This window comes from Zosterops lateralis, assembly GCF_965231275.1.
Source record: "Zosterops lateralis genome assembly, chromosome: 19".
Lineage (NCBI taxonomy): Eukaryota > Metazoa > Chordata > Aves > Passeriformes > Zosteropidae > Zosterops > Zosterops lateralis.
Genome location: NC_139779.1, coordinates 2,197,962 through 2,210,816, shown reverse-complemented (window position 1 = coordinate 2,210,816; position 12,855 = coordinate 2,197,962). Strand labels below are relative to the sequence as shown.

Genomic DNA, 12,855 nt, shown 5'->3' with positions numbered 1-12,855 from the left:
CAAACTTATCTGTGCTATAAAAAAAGATGTTCACGATGCTGGGATTGAAGGAATTTGGGGAGATTTTTCCCCACACCTTTTTTTAAACTGTGGGGTTTTTTAAGCTGTAACAGAGATCCAGCAAATCACCTCGGGAGAGGAGCAATTCCAGCTTCCCTCAACAATGTAAAAAGCTGTGATTTTTCTCCTTCTCCGGCCACACTGTGATTGTGATGTGACTATGTTTGTTTTTCTGTTTTGTTTTCACAGGAGCTGGCCTGCCCTGTGTCTCTCTTTGTGGCTTCTCCTAACTGTTGTTTTCCTTGGTGCCACTGAGCCTTCTGTCATTTCATTCCTATTATTAGGTTTGTTTTGTTGCACATATCAGAAATGAAAAGGCTGGTGGTTTACAAGGGAAGCTTGTAATCAGCACCGAGTTCACCCCACAGTGCCAAAACTCACTCTGTGTGTGTGTGTGTGAGAAAAAGAAATTGGAAAGGAGCTGGGAGGGAGACAGTAAAACAAAAGTTGTGCTTGGTTTTGTTTAAGATTTTTCCAAGCCATGAGCTTCCTTTGATAGTACAAAAGCCCAGACATATCTCTGAAAATAGAGGGATTTTATAACATCATGTGAAGTAAGAAAACGAGGCAATGGAACCTATATGTAAACAGTCATTAATAAGCTCTAACCTTCAAAGAAGGTAATTAATTAGCTCCAGTACTGTGCTGTCACCCTTCAGAGAGAGCAAAATGTATAATGGGGGTGTGATGGAGTCCAAAAAGCACCAGGCACTTGTAAAGTCACTTTTCATGATGCTAAAAGACCAATAATTCACAATGTTGATTTCTGATCATATAAACTCGTGCCACTACGAACAGCCATTATACAAATCCATCCCACTGTCACTTCCCTCTAACATAAACAGCTGTTTGTAATAAATAAAATCTTTTAAAAAATCAGTTCAGAAACAGAAATTACTCTGTGGAAATCTACAGTTAGTCAGAGATTTGAAAGACAGAGGAGGGTAGGCACGGTGCTGCTGCCTGCAGGGTTCTCAGTGTGCTCTCCTCTCTGGAAAAAGGAGGGGGGTTGATGACACACAGCCCAATTCAGCAGGGAAACCTCATAATTATGTTGCAGGAGCAGCTCTCCCAGGGCAGATGATGGACTCACTTTGGCAGCACTAATGACTGTGGCAGTGTAAGACTGAATGTTGTCTCCACAGGCTCCACCACGGGACTGATGGCATCGGATCAGCTACAAGAAGAAAAGACAAGCAACCAAGTCACTACTATTAAAACTACACAAACCCAGAACCCATTACCAGAGCTCTTATTTATCATGTACAGTGGTGTGTTTTTTTCCCCTACAAACAGCAAAAAGCCCTGCTGAGACACTTAACCCCTTTTTATAATCTTCTGGGTGCCACCCAGACTGTCGCGTCCCCCCTCGCTCCAGTTTTCAATTACCAGATGAGTACTCACTAAGAATTCATAAACTTTGAAATGGTGGGATTTTTGGTCTGGCAGCAATACCACAAATAAATTTAAATAAATATAATCAAAAGCTTTAGCCGTGTATATGTAACGTTAAATATCAGCCATTCTAAGAATCCGAGTGTGGCTTTCCCCTTCCTTTTTTTTTTTTTATGACAAGCAAGTAAAAAAGAAATGACAAAGGAAAAGAGCTGCTCGAAACTTTGCATTTAATAGATTAGAGGAATGTACATGGGGTTTGCTTTTTATTGCCTTCCTTCAGAATCAATAAATCAAAGCAAGACTCTTGTACCTGCCATCACCCTACAAAAGTAGGTTTTGCCTTTGAACCCTAAGTAACAATAGAATCTGTGCTTCTATGCAAAATTAGAAAAAAAATGCAGATATTTGTTGCTTGCACACAGAGCACGTTGACTGTTGAACTATTTGAGCTAAAGAAAATTAAAAATTACTGTGAGATATATTTGTTTCTGCAGGCTTTTCTGTCCTGCTTATATTTAAATATCTAAATAAATAATAATAAAAAAAACTAAACTAGGGAAAGCTCATAGTGAATTCACCTGGGAAAACACATTTAAATTCCCTTTGTGATACAATTATTTTGCTGATATTTTGGCAGCAATAGTTTTTAAATCCCGTGCTGACCAGAGTTAAGTTTTGCAGCATCAGCAAGGTGTGGCACTGAAGGAAAGGCCTGAATTTGGGAAAAAAATCAGCTGTGCTGGAGGAGGTGCAACAGCAAAAAACATTCCTAAAATCTGCCTCTGATAATTTCTGCCTCAGCTCTAGAAACGGCTTCTCCAGTCACAGGTGGAAGGGAGAAAAAAAACTCTGCTTTGAAATAAAAACAAGGCATTAGGAGCTGAATTTAGGCTTCACTTCAAGCTTTAAATACACAACCACTTCTCAAAGAAATGATCATTTCTTTGTTGGGGAATCTATTTTCTTTGTCTCTAGAAAAAAAGAAAAAGTATAAAAATTTTCTTTTTTTTTTTTTTCTGGAGCCTAACTTTATCAAAGATGTTCAAAATTGGCCAATTTAATGTTATTTTCTAACCTACAGAGAGCATTGCTGAGTGGGCTCAGACAAATCCAGGCTCTGTCCACACTCAGTTTCCCCAAACGGAATTTAGGAAGGGTTTTTTTTTTTTTACCTTCAGAAGGGTCTGCAATTAAATACTTTAAAATGGGTTGATTATTGAGTTACTTCACTGAAAATTCATGTTGATGGCTGTTTTCTCTGCCTTCCAATTTCCTTAATTTGAGCTTAAATCAAACGTGCAGAGTAAAGATCGAATATTTTAAAACACTGAAGTGATTTTAATGCAACTCCTTGCACATACTTTTTTCCTGAGACATTTTGTTTTCTTTTTTTTTCCCCTTATATATACAAAATCTGGAATTATTTTTTGATATCCAAGCCCTCCTTACCTTATTTTCTGCATAAGCAAGCCAACGGCTTCCAAGGGCAATGGGATTCATGTTTGGCCCTGGACAAGGATAGCAGCCTGCAAAAGTTTGAAAAGGCAAAGATATTAAGAAATATTTTAATGACTACTTCCAAAGAATTTTTTATTTATTGCCAAGAAAACAAAAAAGCCTAAACAAAAGCCTTTCAGTTGTTAATATCACTCAGTGGATGGTTGCATTTTTGTTTTTAGAGATAAGGCTGCGGTTAGACTGAGCTATTTTGAACATTTAATTATGTGTAAATATTCATTTCTCCTTGTGTTTGCATTTTTAAAGCCATTTTGATACAAAAATGGCATTCTGGTGTGAGGGGAGTATTGATGTTTGACTCGATTGGTTTTGTCTCTTCACATTTTAATTGGTTTTATTTGACTGACAATTTTCTGTTGGTGGAAAGTTTGCTCACTTCACTCTTTATTGTATAAAAGGATGTATTTTACTCTTGGTTTCATTTTTAACAATTCTATATACAAGCCCTCAGCCTTTCAAAATGCTTTTGAGGTTGATTTTAACAATTCTATATACAAACCCTCAGCCTCTCCATATATTTTTGCACAAATTTAACTTTACACAGTGGGAAAATTCAGATCTCCTTTAAAATTGGTGGCAATGTTTCCACTGTTCAACTGCTTTCCATTATCTTTATATTATCATTATAATAGATTTATACATATGGATAAAAAAATGAGCATAGAAATTTAAAAAAATATTCCTGAGGGTTAAAACATGAAAATAGAGAGAAAAGAGCAAGAGAAAATAGCTGTGAATGAAAACATGGAAAGGCTTAAAATTAATCAGGCCTATATCAAATGGCATTTTATATATAAAGTTTTTTTAAAATATATATTTTTATAAAATGTTATAAATAGAATAATTTTTAATAAAGAAAAGAAATATTTTGTATTTTAAAATATGGTTTTTTTACATGAAAAAATAAGGAGTGTGTGTGATTTAAATGAGCCCTGGGCAGCTGCTCCTGTATCCCAGACTGGGGCAAACAGCACATCAAAACACACACAACATGACTTTTATTCAGTGTATTGCTGAAAATCCTAAAATAAATAAATAAATAAACCCCAAGCCCAGCCACTGCCAGTTAAACTTTCTATTTTTTAAATCTCTCATTTGAGACTCTGACACTTCTCTGCACCCACAGCGAGGAAAAGCGACCAGAGCTCCATAAATATCCTGATTTTTTTCCAGGGAGCTCCAAAACAGTCCAGAGCATTTCCTGAGCACAGCAGAAATTCCAGAAGTGGGATGGTTTTTATTTTCCACACCTGCAAAGCGGTGAGAAGGTGTGTGGGAGGTGTTAACACATTTCTGGGAGTTTAAATGGATATTTGACAACAGTTTTGGATGAGTTTTTGGACCTGAGATAAATAACTCTGGATTTCATTTTCCAGAGCAGAGCACGGAGGGTATTGCAAAATCTCAAAGATCAGAGGGAGCTTTTTCAAAGGTCAGAAAGCAAAGGAAGGAGAGAATTAATTCATCCAATTAAAGCCATCTCAGGCAGAACCCAGTGAGGGTTTGGTGGGGCCTGATCTTCAGGAAGGAACACGAATTCTGAAGAGATGATGCCACAATTGTTATTGCATTCCAGGAGTGCATAAAAATGTGGGTAGCCAGAGCCTCTTAAGGAACAAAGCAAGCAAAAAAAAAAAAAAAAAAAAAAAAAAAAAAAAAAAAAAAAAGTTGTAAATACAGCCCTGGGTTGTAAATACAAAAAATACAAACGTGTTCTTCCGATGACATTATAGATCAGGAGCGGTGAGGTTTTAATTCTGACTTCTGCCTCAGCAGCTCTTATCTGGGTCAGGGAAGGAATTCAGGTCCCCCAAATCTTTCTTTTTACCTTCCCTTTTATGTATAAAATAAAATACAGCACTAAAAGTTGCCAGATGATAACCCTGGCCATGTAAATCTCTACAGTGACTTCAGAACCAGCAATTTGATTTCCCAAATCCGTAACATCCCTGCAGGAGAGAACTGAAGCAGCCTCAATTCAACAACTCCTAGCAAGAAAAAAATAAAAAAAAAACCAAGTCCTGCTTGGGAAAAGGGAGCTGTTCTCAATTACTCCAGTGAACTGAAGTCATTGAAGAACTGCAAAAAGAATTCTTTAAATCCAAAAGTGATCATTGAAAGAGAAGAGTTGCTCTGTAAAGCTGGGACTGCCCTCCCCAAACTCGCTGCCTGTGGTTTGTCCCATGAACTGGGCTCAGTCAATCAGACTCCACACACACAAATCAGCCAATTCTAAGAATAAACTCCACAAAGGTCAACAATTCAGCTCGGCCCTAAACTCTACTCTCCTGATACGAAAAACGGCGTTAAAAAAAAAAAAAAAAACAGGAGCGATTTCCTCCTTTTCTTTTTCTTTGCGAGTCTTTGCATTTTGGAAACTCTCAGCAGCACGAGGATAAACAAAGGGTTATACTTTATGGGAAGGAAAAAGCAAATTGTTTTTTTTTTCTGCTTTCCATAAAAACAGCTGGAGTCAGCAGAACATCATCTAGGAGGGAGATGAAAAGACAGACACGGCGTGACCCATCGAGCTTGGGCCATCCAATCCTCACCAGCCTCAGCCTCTTAAAGATTAACTTCTATTTCTACCAGATTTCAAAACAACAGAGGAAAAAGCCATTCTAAGCAATAACAGCAGCAACTTTAGCGTGTTTACAATAGGGATGGACATAATGAGAATGCAGAACTAACTGTCAAGAAGACCAAAGTTTCCAAGTTTTAATGACAGCGTGGGGAGGTCATCCAAGAAAGGATCACGCAGGGAAAGTCCTTCCAAAAGTGCAGCAAATCAAGCAAATACTAAAAAACATCTGAGCTTAACTGGGCCTATCACTGATAAAAATATAGGTGAAAACCTACTGGAAACTGCTTCGTAACTTTTGAGTACACAGTTATTTTCTGCTTCTGTGTAGAGGGGATGAGTAAGTTCAAAGCTGGGAGAAAAAGAAGAAAACTTGCGTTTTGAAAATCAGAATCAAAGTCCAAGTTTTTCTCCTAATTTTATTGAGTTTCTATGCCCAAAAATTTCAACTGATGCTGCCCTAAGGAACAGTGAGGGATAAGAAATGGGCTCCAGGATTCCTCTGAAGAGGGGCTTGGCTAAGGAGACCCTGGGACTTCACATCCTTTGCCTTGGTTTTGCCACTTCCAAGAGGTAAATGTCACCTACAGACCCACAGGTGAATTCTTCAGTGTTGCAATTTCTCAGTTTCTTCCTTTTTTTTTTTTAAATAACTGAGTTATAAAATGATAACTGCAATAAGCATCTAGTTTGTGATTATTTGCATTCAAAGATGCTTTTAATTTACTTGTTGCTGTGCTGATTTCATATATTTTGTTTTACTGAGAATCCAGGAATCTCACAATACCTGAAGATCTCCAAAGAGCTACGCAAATGTTTGCTTTGTGAGTGAGATAAGAGAAGGTTTCTTTCTTTTCAATAATTTATTTTTAATTACTACCCTCGTGGTAATGATGAAAATCTCTCTCACCCTTTGGAGATTCAAACCCACAATGCCATAATAAACCAAACCACCTCCTCTGCCCATCTTTGACAATTCACACAAACATCCCCTGCTCTGACTCTGGATCTTTCCATCACTCTTGAGCTCCTACAAGAGAACCCAAGGCTCCAGCCTTTCCCTTGGATTGTTTTCCAAAAACTCATCCCGGATCTTCAGCGATGGCAACACAAAGAGAGCAGCCAAGAGGAGAAGAGCAACACATTCCTGTCCTCCCACTTGTGTGTTAAACAAACAACACACTGGGAAAATGCTGTTCATGAGGAATAAAGTCATTACAAACCATGTCAGCTAGAACAGAGCCTGGGCCAATAAATCACCAAACACGCCGCTAATAAAACTCTTCCACTGGGGCAGCTCTGCAGCATCTCGATAAAATAAAGATTAAAGGAAATATAGGAATATAATATTCTCTCTAGAAAAATCTGATGTTGACAGTCAGGACTTGTCTAAGCTGATTTTCAGTTTGCAGAATTTGTTACGCAGAGAATAATTTTATTTCTTCGTCAAAACTCACTACAAAACACTATAAAATGACATCTGATGAAGTATTGCAAATTAATTTGTGAATTAATAAAGCTGAGGGAATGAAAAAGCTGAATCAGAATCACCTAACATTGCTTTTCTTCAAACACATCATGTTTATCTTAAGACACTACTGGTTGATTTTTTAATTTCACAGCACATTATGAGAACTTCATTCCCTACAACAATATTTATAGTCCAGAAAAAAAAAATAAAATCTGGTTTTGGTATTTTCCAGACTTTCATCCCCTCTATCTTGACTTTGTTCTTACTTTTTTAATGAAAAACATTTTAAGTTTTTTCTGCATCGTTTCAGGGTTTTTTTCTCTAAAATTTTCTTTTTCCATCATTTTCGCTGCTTTCTTTTCCCCAATTCTCCCTAGTTTCGTTTGCAGTGGTACATACCCATCTTTTGTCCTAACTAAATTAAATTTATTATTTTCTACAGGGGGAATTTTAATGGATATATATGTGAGAAATCCATACCAGAGGAATCCACTTTTATTTCAAGGTGAGGGGATGGGTTTAATACAAAAGTTATTAATACAAAAGTTATTAATACAAAAGCCTTTTAGGATTCTGTCTCTAATCCCAAAATAAGGCAGAAATGGCATCTTTTGGGTCACAGGGAATGCCATGAAGGCAGAGAAACTTCCCTGATTTCTGCAGAAACCAGGATTGTTCTGTTCAAGGTTCATTAAAGATGACATGTGTCAGCTCAAGTGTCCAGTGCTCCTAAACACACTTTTCTAAACAAATTCCAAAAGAAGTAACTCATTTCAACCGAAATTCTTTGCCTTTAATCATTCAAAGGACTTGCTGGATTATCACTTGGAGAATCAGTGAAGCAGGGCCATTGTGGATTTTTAAATAAATAGCTCCAAGAACCCACTGAAGTGATGCTACTTCTCTAATAATCAATCTGTGATTTTTTTTTTTTTCTGGGTCTTACGAAACCCTGAGCTCTCCTTAGGAATGGAATTACAAAACTCCATCCTGAAATCTTGAACTGCAGAGCAGCCAGAAAGCAAATCCATGACAGAGAGGGAATATACAATAAATAATGGGCAGAGTGAGATTGTTGGAGCAAAAGCTTTGTTTATTCCAAGGAAAACAAATCATATAAGTTGTTTTATCTAATTTTTTTTTTTTGGTTGGTTGTTTTGGGGTTTTTTGGGGGTTTTTTTAGCAAACCAGTTTTTTTCGGTTGTTTATAAACTGTATAAAGCAATAGTGTTTATAAATTCCTCTGGGTTCCTTCTAGATGAAAGGCCCTGTGTAAATGTTATTACTCTCACACTGTCACATGCCTTCCAAAACTCTTCTATTGTTCTTCTACTTCCTTCTGTTTAAGGATCACCCATAAAATGGAATAAAAGAGCAGAGGAGCAGGATGGAGCCACTGAGAAATCAGGTTTGACACCCAGGGCAATTTTTTCTTGCTTATTATTATTAAATTATTATTATTATTATTACAGAGATCTCCTTCCCTGCCCACTCTACCATGGCATCTGCACTTTGATGGTCCCAGTGGGTCCCTTCCAATTCAGTAATTCCATGATTTTATGATTTTACTGTTATCCCACTAAAAATATCGCTGGCCTTTCATGTTCATTAGTCCTGGCTGTTTAATTTAGCATCAATTTGACTGATTTCAGGGCAATGTTTAATCTCAGGTTTACTTTTTTTTTTTTTTCTGCTCAGATTTGGACAGTGACAAATAATAAAAGTTGTTGTTTCTGTGCAGGACAATGTCACTTGGCTTTGTTTGCCCTTTAACATTAAGGATTTGGATGCTTTAGATAAAAATAACTTATATAGAAACAAAGAGAACTTCCTGTTTTACATCTAATTTGTAAAACTGTCAGAGGCAGGAGATATGACAGACTGACATCTCGGGGACTGAGGCCTCTGTTGTGGCTTTATGCAGCTTTTCTGTTGGATTTACATTTTCCTGCAGTGGAGCAAAACCTCCTGGAAGCAAATTTGTTCCCATAAATCCACCACAGTGCCCTGAAGACTCCAAAAAGTGTTTCAGAATTATCCTGGAATGGTGAGACACTGATTCCTAGAGCCAGGAACAAAAATCACTCTTATAAATGACGCTGTTCAAAATAAAAAAAAAAAAGCAAAATTAAATCAATGTGATTTAAAAACACCATTAAGGGGTAGGTGCTCATAGAGATGTGGGTGTATAAAAATGAAAAGTGCTTATTGCAATCCACAGGGACATAGTTGGCTCTTCTTCACTGATCAAGAAAATCCTGTGACTCAGGAGCTCCTTTCCCACCTGCCCCGAGGACTTTCGATCTGAGCTGATCCCCCACAGCCAAAGGAATCCTGTCAATGATTATCCCCTGTGGGATGACCAGGAGAAATGCCCACAGCTCACAGGGAAACACACACACACACAACTTCTTGAAGAATGTGACTCTTCAGGCATTAAACCTCTTCATAAGACACCCAGTGTTTTTTTACTTCAAAGTCAAGAGCTCAAATTGTTTTCTGTGAGCCCATCAGGGAAAGGAATTCCAACAGAAATGTCCAAAAAAGCCTTGAAGATTTCCAGAAACCACCAAATTATTCCTTGTGAGTGAATGTGAGAGCAAACAGCAACCCCAAATCCAAACTGCACATCAGAGCATCCAACACCATTTTTGGTTTGGGGGTTTGATTTACTTGGAGAGGTGCAGGATATTCAACATCCATAACTGATTTTTGGCTTCTGGTGGGGAGAGCCTTCGGAGACTTTCTATACAATAAACTACTCTGACTAAAATCTGCAAAATTACCTCTCAGGGCTCTACAGAACAGCATCAATAGAAATGTGGTGCCAGTTAATGGCTGCAATAACTGTCTCCACCCCTGGGGAATCATGGATGGAGAATATATCAATATGAGGAGTGGAAGGGCCAGGGAAGCTGAGCAGGTCCTGCTTATCAGACACAGGGATGATGCCACAGGCATGATGTTATCTGGGAGGATCTTTACTCAGGGCCAGGATATTCTTTATGGGGAAGGAAAATATCCATCAGGTCATATTCATAATCAGCAGTTTTGGGGTGAGGAGCACTGATGGAATAGAAATCAATGAGAATTCAGCTTTTCTGCAGCTTTTGTTTACAGCAAAGTAGGGGCAAAAAAAAAAAAAAAAAAGCCTGAGCATCACTTTGGTTTCTGTGCATCACTTTGGTTTCTGTGCATCACTCTGGTTTCTGATCCTTCAGTTATGTGTAGAAAAAGCTCTGAAGAAAAGCTGAAATGAACCACAATAAAACTCTGAGCTATTTAAGAATCTATTGAAAATCCATACCTTGACACTCATAACTAGTAAAGGAAACACATTCTTAGCATAAGCATCAAATTATTTTTTTAAATTTTTTTTTTTTGTTTGGCCTCATGAGCACCTAAACCAGTGCAGGATGTGAAATCCCTGCTGGGCTTTGGTTTTTTTTTTTTTTTTTTTTTTTTTTTTTTTTTTTTTTTTTTTTTGTTGTTGTTGTTGTTGTTGTTGTTGTTGTTGTTGTTGTTGTTGTTGTTGTTGGTTTTTTTTGTTTTGTTTTGTTTTGTTTTTTTGTTTTTTGTTTTTGTTTTTTTGTGTGTGTTTTTTTGTTGTTTTTTTTTTTGTGTGTTTTTTCTTGGGGAAAAGGAGCTGGCTCCAAGCAGGATGAGAGCAGTGATGGATGGAAGTGACTGCCACGAGAATGATGTTCTGCCTTCTCCTGGCAGACATTTAAACATCAGAACACCCCACAGGGTAGATTAGGGGATATCCTGGTAATTTTTTCTACAATAGTTACAGCATGTTTTCTCTCCACTTGTCTTCAATTCCCTCTCCCAGGCTGGAGCACCTGTACTCTGAGGTTTTGTTACAAAAGGCACAAATACAAGGTGCTGGCTCCCTGCCATCCCGCTCAAATCAACCCATTTCCATGTAATCCCAAGCAGGGGAAAAACAAAAGTTGTTTCTATGTCAAACTTGCTCAGGAAAAACCAGGAAACGCAGGAGTTAAAACATTCCAACAGCAGCACGAACTTGACCAATCTACATCCTGAATATTTTATGGTATATTTATTGTAACAATATATTAAGCTACACATCCAACCACAAAAACAAAAACAGAAAAGACAACCCCTCATGTGCACGGCAGCTGCATTAGCATTTCTGAGGAACTGCAGAATTCCTGACACTGCTTTTAATTGGACATCCTGCATTTCATTTCTGTGTATAAATAATCAACAGAACAGAGCTGAGCTTCTGCTTCATGTTTGTGCTGTCTCAGGGAAGGTTCTAAAGCTCCCACACCACTGGCAGGGATGGAAGATGAGATTTTCATACCATCACCAAATCTTCTTGAAGAAAAAAAAATTTTTTTTTTTTTCTTTTCCCTAAAAGTAACTGAAAATCCTTCAAAGAGTCAGTGATTCTCAGTGATATTTCTGATCTTTGTGCTCTCCCTTTTTGACCAAAACCAGTCAGAGAGTATTTTTCATGCTGTCAAATCTTCTGGGCAAGGCAGTGACATCCTCACAGCATCAGTCTGGACAAGACACAGGCTGCCCCAATAATACAAATTAAAAAAAAAAAAAAAAATCTCTAAGAACTTTTCCTGAGCTTTCTATATATATTTTTTAATTGATACTGGCATTATCGTTTATTAATTTATTTTTTTTTTTTACAAAATGGCCCAGCCAAAGGAGGCAGTGGTGGCCAGTTGGCTGCCTCCCAGAAATCCCTGCAGCTAAAAAAGAGGGAGCTCATTTCCATCCAACTGCAAACACATCAGAGGAATTTAAGCCTTTAAAGATACACTCTCAGGTCGAGGAGATTTCAGCAGATGAAATGGGGAAAGCTCAGACAAAAGCTTGACGTGCCAGGGCACAGCACCTGCCTGGGAGATGATTCCAGGGAATGGCTGAGCTTGGGATCCTCAGGACAGATCCCAAAAATCCCAAAATTCAGGGAAAAAACTACAGAAATTCAGGGAAAATAGCTCTGCCCACTCCCAGCATGTCACAGGGAAGGGCTGTGGTGGCTCCAGCTCTGGATCTGAAATGCCTCCAAAAATGAGATTGTCTTTAATTAAAATTTAATTTCTTAAAGTTCCAGAAAATCTTGAGTTTTTCATATTAAAAAGCAGCACAGCTGGAGAAATACACTGGTATTAGTGACCTTTCAGGAATTTCTGGATTTTTTTTAAAAAATAATTTAGTCATTATTTCCAACAGTTTTAATTTATCCTCTTTAAATTCCGCAGCTGTTCCATAAAACACACAGGAAATCAAAGTTATGGTTAAGAATAGAGTAAACCTGTTCCTCAAAATTAACTTTAGTATCCCTGTTCCTCAAAATTAACTTCAGGGCATTAATTTTTAAAGATAAATTGCAGTATCTTAAAAAAAAAAAGGCCCAAAATTCTCAGAATACACATTTAACTGAAGGGTTTTCTTTATTTTTGGTCTGAAATAAAGCAAGGCTTGTACTCTAATTTTTTTTTGATGAAATAAAAGTGATGAAGAGGACACAAGTAAGTCCTTTCCCATTTGGATGTTGTCACTAAATCCCAGCAGATTCTCAATATTTCACATTCATGGATAGGAGAAAACTGACACCTATTGGCAGCTTTAATATTACTGCATGAAACTGCTTTTCCTCAAATTGTGACAAGAAACAGCTTCTCCTAAAGAGATTTTTCTATAAATTCCATATAGAATTCTCTATTTTATATAGAGAATATTCTCTATATAGAATATTCTCTATTCTATATAGAGATAATATAAAAAAAATAATTTCAACTTTTCTAATTGTGACTGAAAATACACCCAGAAAAAC

At 37.4% G+C, this 12,855-nt stretch overlaps 1 protein-coding gene across 1 annotated transcript in view; it reads right to left on the bottom strand.

Annotated features, from left to right (window-relative positions):
- BCAS3 (BCAS3 microtubule associated cell migration factor) overlaps positions 1 to 12,855 on the bottom strand; it is a 302,849-nt gene that overhangs the window by 249,689 nt on the left and 40,305 nt on the right. The window contains exons 10-11 of the mRNA XM_083875300.1: positions 2,908 to 2,984; positions 1,154 to 1,237 (exon numbers count right to left, since the gene is read on the bottom strand). Coding sequence (XP_083731426.1) covers positions 1,154 to 1,237; positions 2,908 to 2,984 — 161 coding nt within the window. The remainder of the gene's footprint in view (positions 1 to 1,153; positions 1,238 to 2,907; positions 2,985 to 12,855) is intronic.